The sequence below is a fragment of the Mastomys coucha genome, unplaced genomic scaffold (genome assembly GCF_008632895.1).
Source record: "Mastomys coucha isolate ucsf_1 unplaced genomic scaffold, UCSF_Mcou_1 pScaffold14, whole genome shotgun sequence".
NCBI classification, from domain to species: Eukaryota; Metazoa; Chordata; class Mammalia; order Rodentia; family Muridae; genus Mastomys; species Mastomys coucha.
This window is the reverse complement of record NW_022196896.1, coordinates 80,627,707-80,643,067: the sequence shown is the minus strand read 5'-3', so window position 1 is coordinate 80,643,067 and position 15,361 is coordinate 80,627,707. Positions and strand designations below refer to the sequence as shown.

The 15,361-nt window shown below is 40.6% G+C and overlaps 1 protein-coding gene across 10 annotated transcripts in view; it reads right to left on the bottom strand.

The window, feature by feature from the left end:
- Ccdc150 (coiled-coil domain containing 150) overlaps positions 1 to 10,581 on the bottom strand; it is a 113,571-nt gene extending 102,990 nt beyond the window's left edge. For 5 of the 10 annotated variants that reach the window (XR_004117880.1, XM_031367491.1, XM_031367499.1 and 2 more), the window contains exon 1: positions 10,346 to 10,580. Coding sequence is in view for 6 of the 10 variants with exons in the window: in XM_031367491.1 (XP_031223351.1) it covers positions 10,346 to 10,402 (57 nt within the window). In the remaining 4 variants the exon portion in view is untranslated. Of the gene's footprint in view, positions 1 to 10,313 lie in introns of all 10 variants that reach the window. The other 5 variants (XR_004117881.1, XM_031367496.1, XM_031367492.1 and 2 more) reach the window with 4 other exon arrangements.
- Positions 10,582 to 15,361: the final 4,780 nt, after the last annotated feature.

Sequence of the window (15,361 nt, the reverse complement as noted above, 5' to 3'; positions counted from 1 at the left end):
TCTATAATTTTGTTGAAGATATTTACTGGCCCATTACCTTGGGAGTCTTCACTCTCTTCTAAACCTATCATCCTTAGGTTTGATCTTCTCAGTGCGTCCTGGATTTCCTGGATGTTATGGGTTAGGAGCTTTTTGCTTTTTGCATTTTCTTTGACTGTTGTGTCAATGTTTTCTAAGGTGTCTTCTGCCCCTGAGATTGTCTCTTCTATCTCTTGCATTCTGTTGGTGATGCTTGCATCTATGGCTCCTGATTTCTTTCCTAGGTTTTGTATCTCCAGGGTTGTCCCTCTTTCTGATTTCTTTATTGTTTCTATTTCCATTTTTAGATTCTGGATGGTTTTGCTCATTTCCTTCACCTGTTGGATTGTGCTTTCCTGTAGTTCTTTAAGGGATTTTTGTGTTTCCTCTTTAAGAGCTTCTAGTTCTTTACCTGTATTCTCCTGTATTTCTTTGAGGGTGCAATTTATGTCTTTCTTAAGGTCCTGTATCATCATCATGATAAGTGACTTTAGATCTGAATCTTCCATTTCCGGTGTGATGGTGTGTCCAGGACTTGCTATGGTGGGAGAATTGGGTTCTGATGATGGCAAGTGACCTTGGTTTGTGTTATTTTCTTAAGCTTGTCCCCCGGCCATCTGGTTAACTCTAGTGCTACCTGCCTTTGTTAAATTGGACTGGAGCCTGTCCTTCCTGTGATCCTGTTTGTGTCAGAACTCCTCAGAGTCAAGCTGTCTCTGTGATCCTGTGGTTCTGGGATCCTGGGATCCTGGGTTCCTGGGCTTGTTAGATCACCTGAGAGTGTGGCTTTCTCTGTGTGTTGTGGGACTGGCTGCAGAGCTTGTGCCCAAGGTCTGCTAAGAAGACTAACCCAGACAGACCGGAAGGAACCCAAGTCACTGGGCTGGCGAAGTTCCTGTGTGCCTAGTCCAGCTGGTCCCAGTTACTCCCAGTGTTGGGACAGATGTTGGTTCCTGCTTACCTTTGATCCCGGGTGTGTCAGAGCACCTGGGAGTGGAGCTTCCTCTGGGTGTTGTGGGACGGGCTGTGGAGCATGCGCCCAAGGTCTGCTCTGAACCCCAGCCCAGACAGACCGGAAAGAACCCAAGTCACTGGGCTGGCAGAGTTCCTGTGTGCCTGGTCCCGCTGGTCCCAGTTACTCCCAGTGTTGGGACAGATGTTGGTTCCTCACCATCTTCTTTTTCGTTTCCTATAAAGGGCTTTAGCTGCAGATGAGAAGGAAGAAGTAGATTTGGAGAACATGTTAACTCTCTATCTCCCCAAATTGCTGACTCTGAATAAAGGACAGTTCAAATACTAAATTCCTGTTCCTGTTCACTGTCATTCCTGGTGATAGGCAACACCAATTCTGGTAGTGTGGTTATAGAAGGAAGAGGTAAACAAAACCACAAACTGCATGACCAGAATCCCCCTCAGGCCTACCCTCAGCTCTCAGTCCTTGTGATCTTCACTAAAAGAGTTCAGAGAAGAAATACAGAACATAGTGGAGAGAGGTAGAGTTTATTATAAAGTGAAATGAAAGAGGTAGCGGTAGACAATGACCAAGGGGCCATTGCATGGGGTATAAGCTCAAACTCAACAAGCCAGTCTATTTTTAGGAATTTATTAGTAACAGCTCATAGGGCTATCTGAAAACTCTCTTGCCCAACAACAACCCTCATCTCCCCTTTCCCTGTGCCATGTGCCTCATCCCACCATGGGGAAACAAAAAATAATATCAAGCTTAGGAGAGCCCTTGGAAGGAACCAACACATGGCTGAGCAGTGAGAGGCCAGCCTCCTTAGTCACCTAGGAGAGCCCTCATTAACTCAGTGGCTGTTATAGACAGGAAGTGTAAGATGAAACCTCGGGATGCACATGTGTCTGCTGAAGTGGAGCTTTATATATATGAGTTCACTGTAGCTGTCTTCAGACACACCAGAAGAGGGCATCAGATCCCATTACAGATGGTTGTGAGCCACCATGTGGTTGCTGTGATTCCAACTCAGGACCTCTGGAAGAGCAGTCAATGCTCTTAACCTCTGAGCCATTGCTCCAGCCCCATTAATATTTCATTTCATTTCATTTATTGACACTGGAGTTCTCTGTGTAGCCCTGGCTGTCCTGGAACTAGCTTTGTAGACCAGGCTGGCCTTGAACTTAGAAATTTACCTGCCTCAGACTCTTGAGTACTTGGGTTCAAGGTATGCACCACCACTGCCCAGCTTGAAGTTGAACTTTAAAGTCAGTTTCTCACTCATTCCTTTCTTCCAGATCTGATAAGCCTGAAACAGGAGCAGCAAAATGCTACCACACTCCCACAGTCCTGTGGTATATCCTGAGTCACAGTTCTAAAGTTCAGGCAAAGAAAGAGAATCTTACAAGCAAAGAATTTTAATTACTAATATTCCAGCAAAAAGATAGTACCTTTGGCATATCTATGTCTCATTGTTTCTGCAAAGGAGCACTGCTTTAGTTTTAAATTTGATGCTTGGCAGTAGCAATAATAAAAACTAGCACAGCCTTTTATTTAAAACAAACAACTCATTCACTCTTCGTATGTATACCAGGCTAATTGTAAAAGCATATTGGTAGAAACATTATTTATAATAGTTCTAACCTATAATTACTCAAGTGTCCATTCAGGATTATGCAAAAGGATACCATACAACAGTAAAAAATACACTACAATCATATCCAAATCATGAACAATATTGAATGAAGGGGTAGAAAAAAAATCATAGAGATATATTCAGGATTCTATACTACAAAACTGAAAACTAGGAAAAATTAAAACTATACTGTTTAGTCACATTTATTTATATATAGATGGTAAAACTAGACTCAGTGTCCAGATCTCCCACATTCTCCTCCAGGGTATACCCTGGCTCCCACCTCCTTTTCTCCACCCTAATCTGATTATTCAACACATTTAGCCTGGGTCTTACAACCCATGCACCAGCTTAGTCTAGCCTTCATTGCAAAGCAACTCTCTGCTCGGCCCAGGGTTCCCAAACAACAGGACTTCTCATGCATATCCAACCTTTCTGCCCAGACAGATTGTACACCATCCAATTCCCTCTGTCCACCAGACTTCCACCCCAAGCCATTCCCAACCTCTAGACCCAATATGCCCCCACACCTACACTGCTTCCCCAACTTGCCCTGTCCACAACAAACTCAGAGCATCCCATATGCCCAGATCCCCTCATAAGAATACAAACAATGTGATAGATCAAGCCAGCATCTTGGATCAATCCGACCAACCCAAAGAGAATCACCTAGATGAACTCCAGGACACAAAATTTAGAAGAACAATCATAATTTCAACTTCATCAGGTAATTCAAGGAATTTAAATCAAACACAAAGAAACAACTCAATATAATTAAGGTGAAAGAACTTAAGCAAGCAAGCTTTGCTATCCTAACATCTGACAAAATAGACTTCAAACTGAAACTAAGCAGAAGAGATAAAAAGGGACCCTTCATTCTAATCAAGTGAAGAATTAACCGAGAAGATAATTACTATCCTAAACATACATGTACCAACTTCCAGGACACCTAAATTTGTTAAAAGGAAAAAAAAATCTACTTCTGGATTTAAAGACATAGCTTAACATGATTAATAGTAGGTGATTTCAATATCCCACTTTCTCCAATAGACAATTTCATCTGACAAAAAATAAACAGAAAAACATCAGAATTAATTGAACATAGATCAAATGGACTTTATATCTAACAGTGTATTCTAGTCAAACATCAAACAATACACATACTATTCAGTAGCACACGGCAACTTTTCTAAAATAGACAATATCTTGGGATGCATCAAAAAAAAAAAATCTTTATGAAGAGCTCTAGCAGATGGAAGCACGGCGACCATGGTGAGCACAAGGAGCATGGGCAGCATGACCAGCATTCCAAGCACAGTACCTACAGGTTTGCCCTTCACCTGTCCCTCTCCCTCTTGCTAAAGACCATTACATTATATTCCTAACGCCAGTTACCAAGGTCTATTCCTCTACTTGGCCACTTCCTCCTCCTGAGGCTGACTCCCAAGATCCAACTATCAAAGTACTGAAGTCCAGCAATCAAAAGCCCCTATTTGACTCACCTAATTAACATGTTCAATCAAAACAAGCCAATTCATCCTAATGCAGGGTTGTCTTTCTTCTCTACAAAAATTCCCTATGGGCCAAGTCTGTCTGCTCTCTATATAGGCAGAGGCACCCCGTTGTCTCTACAAGGTACGCATCCCCCACCCCTGCTCTCTTGTTCCCTTCCCTTTCCCTCCTCTGTCTCCCATCTTTGTCTCTTATCCTTTGCTCTTCCTCACTCTGGGGCAAATAAATCTCCTTTGTGCTGAGAACTGGTCGTGGTGTGTCCTGTAGGAACTCTGGTCCTTTCACTTTACAAAAAAGAAGAGAAAAGAAAAGAAAAGAAAAGAAAAGAAGAAGAAACAACTCTTTGCATCTTATTTGACTATAATGCAATAAAACTTAAAATTAACAGCAAAAAATAAATTTCTAGTAAATATAAAAACTCATTAGGGATGAAATAACTCATTAAAGAATGATGAAATGGTCAAAGAAATCAAGAAAGAGACACTTCCTGGAACTAAATGACAACAAAAACACAGGACAATAAAATCCCTGGGACATCATGAAAGAGGTCCTAAGAGAGAAATTTATACCTCTAAGTGCCTACATTTAAAAAAAATCATAAAGGACACAAGTAAGTGACTAATGATGCAATTCTAAAAGTTGGAAAAACAAGAACAATCCCAACATAGCCAATGGCAAGAAACAAAAATCAGAGCAGAAATCAAGGAAATAGAAGCAACAACAAAATAAATGAATCAACTGACCTAAGAGCTGGTGCTTTTATAAAGGTAAACAAGATTGACAGACCCTTAGCCTAACTAACCAAAAGAAAGACAGGATCCAAAAGAACAAAAATCAGAAAGGAATAGGGAAACATTTCAAATGACACTAAGAAATTCATAATATATAAAAAATGGGTACTCCATTAAGCTGGGGAAAAAAGATGCATTTCTAGATTCATCCAAATCACCACAATTAAGCAAAGAAGAAATCAAGAACCCAAACATATCTATAACAAATCAAATTTAAATAATAATAAAGAATTTCAGTTAAAAAAGTAGCTATATATATGTGTGTGTGTGTGTGTATATATATATATATATACACACACACAGCTACACAGCTGGTCCTTCTTAAACTAGTCAAAAGAAGAAAGAGAGAGAAGGAGAGAGAAAGAAAGACAAGAAGGAAGGAAGGAAGGAAGGAAGGAAGGAAGGAAGGAAGGAAGGACTACCACAAAGCCAGTATTGTTCTATTAACTAAACCAGATAAAGGTAAAGACATAATATTGAAGGACAAAGAGTAAGAAGAGGAGAAAGAAAGAAAACTAAAGGCCAATATCCCTAATGAACATTGACTCTAAATAACATAATAAAACACTTTAAACAGAATATGGATATAATACATCAAAAAGATTATACATCATGACCAAGTTGGCTTTATCCCTGAAATGCAGGGTTGTTTGAACATATACAAGTCAATAAATGTAATAAATCACATAAATGGCCTTAAAGACAAAAATCATGTAATCTTGATAGATACAGACAAAAACTTTGACAAAATCCAAAATGCTATCATGTAAAAAGTTCTAGATAATATAGGGCTAGAGAGAACATATCTCAACACGCGCACACACACAAGCTACATACAAGAAACACACAGCCAATATGATCCTAAATGAAGAAAATCTTGAAGAAATCACATTGAAGTCAGGAGTGAAGCAGGGATGTCCACCATCCCCACACTGTGCTCAAAGGACTAGCTGGAGCAACAAGACAAGAAGGGGAAACAAATAGGGAAAGTGTGCTCAAACTATCCCTATTTGCAGACGACATGATACTATACATGAGAGATCTCAAATTTTCTACCAGAAAAACTGTAGAAACCATAAAGGAATTCACCAACATGGTAGAATACAGAATCAACTTCCATAAATAAATAGCTTCTCTACATAACATCAACGTACAGAGGTCACAGATACAGTCTCATTCACAATGTACTCAAAGAAAAATACTGTATGTAGAATAAACCTAACCATGGAAGTTGTGGTGGTTTGAATTGGTATGACACCATAGAGTCACATGTTTGAATGCTTGTCCCTTTGAACGCACGTATGAAGTGGCACTCCAAAAGGTGTGGCTTTGTTGAAGCAGGTGTGGTCTTGTGGGAGGAAGTGTGTCACTGTGGGGACAGGCTTTGAGGTCTCCTCTGCTCAAGCTAGGCCAAGTATGGCACACAATCTCCTTCTGCTGCCTGCAGATCAAGGGGTAGAACTCTCAGCTCTATCTCCCAGCACCATGTCTGCCAGGATGCTGCCATGCTTCCTACCATGATAATGGGCATCATGAAACTGTAAGACAGGCCCCAATTAAATGTTTTCCTTTATAAGAACTGCCATGGTCTTGATGTCTCTATTCACAGCAATAAAACTCTAACTAAAACAGAAGTGAAGAAACTATATAATGAAAACTTTAAACCTGTGAAGAAAGAGATAAAGACACACACACACACACACACACACACACACACACACACACAGAGGAAAGACAACCCATGCTCCCAGGTCAGTAAAATTAACATTGTGAAAATGACTATTTTCCAGAAAGCTATTTATAGATTCAATGAAATCCTCAACTCATTCTTCACAGAAATAGAAAAAATAAAAAAAAAAAACTATCCTAAAATTCATATGGAACCAGAAATGATCCCAGAGAACCAAAACAACCCTAAGCAAAAAACAATGCTGGAGGGTAACAGTTCCAGATGTTAAGATACATTACACAGCTGTAGTAATAAAAACAATATGGTACTGGTATAAAAACTGACACAGAAGACCCAAACATGAGTACACAGCATTTCTGGCACAGTATTTTACAAAGATGCTAAAAGCATATGCTGGTGAAAAGCAAGCATCTTCAACAAACAGTGCAAGCATGAAGTTAAACCTGGACTTATCACCGTCAGTGCTGGGAACTGGACTCAGATCCTCCAGGGCAGCAGCCAGTGCTCTTAACTGCTGAGCCATCTATTCGATACCCAGTCAATATTCTATTTCTTGAGATGCCTACACTTGTGTGTGTGTATATATGTGTATACACACACACACACACACACACATATATATGTATATGTATATATGTTACATTTTTTGTGTTTGTATTTATAGCTAGTTTTGTTTTGTTTTGTTTTTGTTGTCTACTTAGCACTATAGTCACCTGAGAGGAGGGAACTCAATTGAAAAAAATGCCTCCATAAAATCAAGCTGTAGGCAAGCCTGCACATCATTTTCTTAATTCATGATTAATGTGGAAGGGTCCAGCCCATGGTGAGTGGTACTGTCCTGCTTAGTCATCCTGGGCTCTACAACCAGGATGAGCAAGCCATGAGGTGCAAGCCAGTAAATAGCACCCCTCCATGGCCTCTGCATCAGCTCTTGTCTTCAGGTTCCTACCTTGCTTAAGTTCCTGCTCTCATGGCTTTCAATATGAACTGTTACTTAAAAATGTGAACAGAAATAAACCTTTTCCTCCTCACATTGCTTCTGGTCATGGTGTTTTGACACAATGATAGTAATTCTAAGACAACAGCTTTAAAAATCGTGGCAGTAAAATGAATGGAAGTTAAAAATTACTTCACAAATATCAAATAAGTATAGTTCTGTGTTTAGGGGGAATATTTTGAAAGACATTCTAGGCTGGTAACTTCCAGGAAACACACACACACACAAACACACACACAAAGCCCAATATCATAAGCAATGTATTAGCAAAAGCAAAATGCCTTTGAAAGGGGAACTCTTACTTCTGAGGACATAGACTCCATTCCCACACTGAATAATAGCTGTATCCATTTACTACCAGTCTAAATAAAAGATATCATCTGTTGTTATCATAACCAACAGAAAGTGGTTCTGTTAAAAACACATAACTGCCTCACATATCTAACAAATATTTTCTGAATGCTCATTGCCAATGAGATCTGCTATAAGCACTAGGGAGGACCCAGGGAACAGACAAAAACTCCCTGACCTTATAGAGCGTGTCTGGCAGCTGAACAAAGACAGTAAGTAAAATTCAGTTTGCTCTTGAAAAAGAGAAAAGAAAGCATGGGATGGAAATAGAAGCAAATAATGCAGACCATGAACACCATGTGAACACCACCGTGGTGACAGTTCTGGTTTTCCCAAGAGACCACTCACACACAGCATCAGAGATTGCTGCGATAGAACGTTCACTTGATGGGGCTGGCCACCCTATCCCAGATGATACAAGTACAGGGGTAAATGTAGGAAGACCAGTTTGGAAGCTGTTTGATAATCTAGACAAAAGCCTCTGCAGCTGCCTGGAAGCAGGTAATAGATGGAATAGAAACACATGATCAGATCCAGACATGTTTCTGTTTTGCTGGTGGGTTAGATATGAGCAATAACAGAAAAGCAGCAGCCAACTTTATCTAGCAGTTATATATATATAAAATTAATTTGCCACAAAGTGGTCCAGTTTAGTGGTTTCACTATACCTTGACTTATGCAGGCCAAATTGGTAAGCTCCAGGCTTAGTAGGAGGTCCTATCTCAAAATAAGGTAAGGAGTGATAAGGAAAGACCCGAAGGTAGAAACAAGCAAATACAGACACAAAGACACATACACATGTGAAGAGAAAGGAAGGAAAGGGAAGAGGGAAAAAGAAACAGAGCGGGCAAGGGAAGGAGATGGAGAAAGAGAAAACTATGCTTCTAAGTCAAAAAGTAAAGGCAAAAGGCAAGCTCATCCACCGGGAGTTTATGAGGAATTACACAGGTCCCTGGAGTGGGGCTTCTTCAGCGACTATGAGAATGCCCACTGTTAAGGGCAGATGTTTTGGCTGGTGTCAGTATCAGAAAAAGGGAGAAAGGAGGTGGCAAAGGAAGAAAGCTGCCTTTCTGGGACCTCAGAAAACACACAAGCTTACCAGGAAGGGTCTGCTCGGGAAGGAATACGTAAATACACCTCACTAAGTCTTATTTATTTACTTATTTTAGGTTTTCGGTAGGGTCTTGTGTAACCCAAGCTTCCCTCAAACTCGATGCGAGGATGACTTTAAACTTCTCCTCGGGTCTCTACCCCCCAAGGCTAGAATTATAGGCACACATCATCAAATGGGCTTGGCAGGTACTCTACAGTGCTATTCCCCAGGTTTCTCCCATCCTAGGTCTTGTATGCTTCTTTCTACCTTCTGGCTTCAGTTTTTTTTGTTTTGTTTTGTTTTGTTTTTTCTCTTCAGGTTGCAAAATAGAATTTAGTCCTAAGCAGGGTCTCATCCTGGCCTATGCAGGTGAAGTTCTTGCTGTCTTCATCAAACCCTGGACCAAGTCATTTGCAGAAGTGGTTATCAGCATTAACCGTACTATGGCATTTGTAGCATTGACTGACACCACATTTGTATTCATGTCTCTAAAGGGTTTCCAGATATCTGCTGTCAGCATCAGAATGGATCTTACTGTCACGGAGCATGCAATCACTACCAGAGGAAGGAAACAGGTATGTGCTATGTCCCAAATGGTGCTTGGAAAGCAGTTGGTTTGAAATAGCCCTTTATTTCTCCCTGCGTATAATTCCCCATCACCGGGGAAGTCCACAAAACAAAACAAAACAAAACAACAACAACAACAACAAAAAAGACAAAAGCAAACAAACAAAAAAACACCCAAGAATCTGTGCGTGTCCTATATTGATCAAGTAGGGTTACAATCCTTTCGTTGTTGTTGTTGAGCGGCTACAACTCTTTTGTTGTTGTTGTTGAGCCTAGCATTGTACCTTGGCTGTTGTGGGTGCCAAACAAACACGACAAATATTTAACAAAGATCTATCAGCACACGCAAGAAATAGTGTACAAATACAAATGAAAATGCCTCACGTCTAGGGAGCAAACCAAGGAGGATAACCAGTGGCAGGAAACCATGCCTTAATGTTGAAAAAAACCTTCCCTAGGAACCTTCAACTAACAGTATACATAAATGGGGAACAGGAACCACAGTAGTGGTCTCAGCGACTGGCAACCCTTCTGCAGCTGTGGTCCAACCAAAGCCAACTTAACGAGGCCGTTTTCACAGCCAGGCAGAGTGCTGAAGCAAGGTAAACCGAGGCTCTAGAGGTCTGGAGGGCAGGACTGGACTCGGGCTGCGAGGAAAAGGAACCTTGTTCTGAGGCGTGGTCTCTCCCCCTAAGCCGCCCACCTCAGCTTCCTGTCCGGGCCCGGCAGCCTCACCCCCAATTCATCCACCAGCCTGTAGCTCGGTCCTGGGGCCAGCAAGTTTGTCTCCATGGAACTAAAACAGCTCTTTAAACCAACCCGCTGGACCGCAGGGTTGCTCCGGTACGCAGGCGCACCCGAGGTGAGGCATGCCGGGAAGTGTAGTTTTCCAGGCCCAACAGGGCCCTCCGCTTGGGGAGGGACCCTGGCCGGAATCCCTCAGCGCCCCCGGAAACGCGAGGTCACGTGACCCGGATGACGCCGAGCTCCATTGTGCTCCCAGCAGGGCACGCTGGGAAACGTAGTTGCTGCCCTCTCCTCACTTGTGTTGGCTTTGCCCTAAATACTAAGCGCACCCTGCAAGAAGCGAGAAGAGTCCAAGATCAGATGTTTTCAGTTGTTGGAGGACCAAGAGAATCAAATAACGTTTGAACTATGAGAAACTGACAATTTTTTGTTGTTGTTGTTAATAAGCACAAGAATGTAAAAATCGGCTCGTTCTTATCAAAAGAATCCACTCTTTCATGATGATCTGGTAGAGAGTAAGTCACACAAAAGCTACTCTCTAGTCTTCTGTCTCTTCCGCATAGATTTTGATACCTTGTTGACAGGTAAATGAAGGAGGAGGAGAGGGAAGATGGAAGGGAAGGACGGGAAAGGCAGAGATGAGGGGAGGGGAATAAAAGGTGTCATGTTTCTCAGTTTTGCCTTAAAACCTTCTATAGTGAAGAACGTGGTATTCAACTTCACTTGAGTTTCAGGGCACAGGACCAAACGGTTGGTACCCCACACAGGGCAATAAAAGCTCTTCCTTTTGGCTGAGGGCATCAGCTCTCTAATAAGCATAGTCAAGTCTGAGAGTTCTCACTTAGCAGGTGTCTTGACAGAAATGCTATTCTGATTCTTGTGATGACTGGGGGCTCCTGGCTATTCTGATTCTTGTGATGACTGGGGCCTCCTGAACCGGGGAGAATGCCTGCCGAACAAGCCACAGCTGTTAAGACATTTAGAAGACTGTGAATGACCCATGAAAAGAAATGCCTTACTTCAAATAAAACTTTAAACATAAAAATGAAAATGCATTTTTAAAAAGCATCAGTGCAAAAAAAAAAAAAGCTGGTAATTTTCAGTGTATATATGATTTCTCTTCCAATCACCAAGATTTTTCTGTGGAACAGATGAAGGACACATGTATGCACTCCACAGAAAACCCTCAGGCTTTGGTGAGATGAGAAAATTCATGCTCTCAAGTCTCCCTATTAGGTAGTTGTCAGAGAGCTAAATTGAATAAATTTGGTGCATTTCACTTCTTGTGTCCATCACCTGGCAAGTAAGAATTTAAGTGAAACACCTGCAAAGTCAGAGAAATTGATTTAAAAAATTCAATATCGAAAATAAGCTTATCAGCCAGAGATTCAGTTTCTCTTTAATTGAAAATTCATCACATTCGACATTTAATTTTGTGGTCTGGGTGGATATTTCTGTTTATTTGTTTGTTTGTGGGTTTTTACTTTTTGAGAGTCATGTTAATATAGTCTATATTGGCCTTGAACCCAAGAAAAATTCTCCTGTTTCAAACTCCTGAATGATAGTTTCAAACATGTACTGCCATACTCTGCTTCTGATTTTGTCTTTGAAGAGACTGGACACACTTTAGTTTTCTGAACTCCCTCCAAACTTTCAACTAATTTTTAAAATGTTGACTTCATTCATAAAGCAAGGTCATTTTATTCATGGAAACCACAGGCATTCCCCATGCAACCATGTAGTCTCTCACTACAGCACTGAAATTCCCTCCTACCTGTTCTTTTAGTGTATCCTTTTATAGTTACTTCAGAGATCTTTTTAAAAAGTAAATATGGTCCCCTCAGTCTCCACTTAACACCATCCAAGAATTCCACTTATTCAGCTAACATTCCTTCACTGAACAGGATGAAGCTCAAACTGCTTCTGATTTCAACTTACCCACTAGCCTTCTCTGGCTCTGTCCCCAGCATGCAGGCCTGAGAGCAGAGGCCACTTGAGGGCAACTTACCCCCTCCCTTTTTGTCTAGTCAATCTAGCAAACTCATCTCTTCTAAGACACCATTTCCTTGCCTTAGAATGCATTTGTAATTGCTGTGTATTTTGTCTCCCCTTAAGGAGACTTAACACTATTTGAATACAAGAATCTTACTACTTTTAAAAGTTTGTAAAAATTATTTATTCCACTCCCCACTCCCCACTGTGTGTGTATGTGGGGGGAGTGGTGTTTTCTCATAGGAAAGTCAGAGAACAAGCTAGTCCTTTACTTCAACTACATGGGGCCTGACAATTAAACTATAGTCATTGGGCTTTGCAGCCAAGGTGCTGAGCCATCTAGTCAACCTTGACTACATACAATGCCTGGCACATGCGGGCATGGAAAGTTCCTTAAAGTGAGTGAATACTTAGTGAGTTTTAAATGCTTTTCCTAACAATAGTTTCACAATAGAATGAAACTATCATTTCATTCTTTTTGACTACATAATCTTTTATTGTAGGTCAGGAAAAGCCACCTGCTTTCTTCCAGATATATTGATCTGGCATCATTGCAGTCACAAAAATGGCAACAAGGTTCCCTGGAACACTTTCTTCAGATTGAGTTGTATTCTTTCAACAAAGAAATTGAGACAGTGGAAGAATAAGAATGGAAAACTCATCTGTCAGTGCCTTATTCCTACAGGCTATCTAGATTTTTTTGGTATCAACATTGGGTATAGAGAGACATTAGGACTTGGAGGAACCTTTGACTGTTTATTAACCAGTAAATAAGCCCTAGGCTACAAATATAGATCAGTTAGTTGAACTGGCCAACAGTAATAGTGGTCCTTACAAGGGCTTTGTCCTCCAGTTCCACCAATTAAGTTTGTGGTCAGGGAGGTTTTCATTTTGTTCTTAAAGGAAAATTCTGTTTATAGGAACATTGCTCCAGCTGTTTTACATTTTCTGAGACTGAAGTACTTCCTTAGGCTCAGTAGATTGACACATGGTCACTTAAAGGAAGAAACAGGGGTTTTGTGAAATGGCTCAGCAGGTCAAGATGCCTTCTGCTAAGCCTGATGACTTGAGTTTGAACCCCAGGACCCACTAAGTGGAAGGAAAGAACTGACTCCAACAAGTCTTCTGTCGCCCACATGCACACTGTGTTTCCTAGGTGGCCCTTCCCTGTCAGACTCAAGGAGAATCAATTAATAAATGTATTAAGTACCTGTTATAGATAACATGTGCACACTTTCCCATGTACTGTAAATCTTTAGACTACTCATAATACCACATGCAATTAAATGCTATGGAAAGCATTGTTATGCTATATTATTCAGGAAATAATGACACAAGGTCTATAAATATTTATTCCAGGTATATTTCTAAATCTGTAGGTGTGAAACCCATTGCATGGTTCCATTGGCCTTGCAAAGGGCCAAGTATATGACCTTCTAGCTTTGTTCTTTTCAAATTTATGTTCGTTTATCAGCTGATACTGCTGATAAAATTATTCATGGCTTACGGTCGGTATTTCCATCTTGGTCAAGCTTCAAAAATGGTTTACATAGTTTGATCATGTTGGCCCTTCTTGTCCTGGGAATACTTTATTCCTGCCCATTTTGATAAAACTTGTCTTTAACAACATCAACATTTGGCAGCCAAAATACATGGCTTGAAACTTAAAATGGATCCGCAGACAAAGCCATTAATTTAACAGGCTGACAGTCAATGATGGGCAAGATTCTGCACAGAGCCTTACCAACCTAAGATGTAAATGCATTGCTTTGAATAATACATTTTCAGTGATGGTTAAGGAAGGCATTCTTGTCAGAACAACCTAAGACAGACGCAGTCTTGTTTATGAAATAAAAAAGAGGGCGATTTGGAGAGCTTTTGGTGTTGCTTCTACAAAATTGGCAAGAATATTTGACATTAGGCGGGGACAAGGAAATAGGCTCAAGAAAAATATAGCAGAAGAATGAGTTCCTTGTGCTTTGATCATCTTGATAAGTGCCTTGATGCGTGATCACTGGACTTTTATGCTGTGTTTGTTCCTTGACCAAGAACTGAGCCTATACTTTACATGTACTTAGAGTGGTATAAAAGCAGCTTGGGAAAAAATAAACTTGCTTCAGTGCTTGCTGAAGCCATGCTATCATGTATGTTGTCTAATTGTCTCTTTTCTTTTGTCCTCACTCCCTCCCTTGAGACCCTGTTGACTGACTGAGCAGGCTTGGCCACCTGTGTTAGTTTCTTTATCACTCTCAAGAAAATTTACAACCAATTGGTAGATGCCTATAAAAATTCTCTAGAACTTTGGTGGGGATTATGTTAAGTCTATATACCAAATTGAGAAGAACTTAATCTTTTTTTTTTTTTTTTTGCATTTTTTTTCCTTTTTCCCCCTTCCCTTTCTCTCTCTTGCTCAGGCCCCTTCTTGCTCTGGGCCTGCTCACTTCCTTTTTATTTATTTCTCATTGCGCATGGTTGTGAGCCACCATGTGTTTGCTGGGATTTGAACCCATGACCTCTGGAAGAGCAGTCAGTGCTCTTAAATGCTGAGCCATATCACCAGCCAAAGGATTTAATCTTAGCATTAAGTTTTGCCATCATGTGGATGATATACCTCTCCTCTTGAAGTCATCTTTGAATTCTGAAATCAGTGCTTTTTTAGTTTTCAACATATACTCTCTTTTCTTAGATAAAGCAACATAAAACCTTTTGCTTTGTGGCTTTCCGAAACTATTTTACCAGTATTAGGGATTTTATATTCTTTGGATGTCCTACATTGTAGAATTCTATAATCGGCAAGTATGCTCTTTTGCTTGTATTTTATGTTTTTTTTTTCTTTTCCCTTGCTCCCCTTTCCCAATTTCAATGACTTAGTGAGCCAGCTAGGATCTTGGCTGTGTTGCCAAAAAGCAGCAATGAAAAGACTCTTTTGCAGGAATGCTTTTTATTTCTGTTTCAATCTCTATTGAGGTTTTATCTTTTGCTGTCTATTGTAATGCTAAGTGCTAGCCCCCA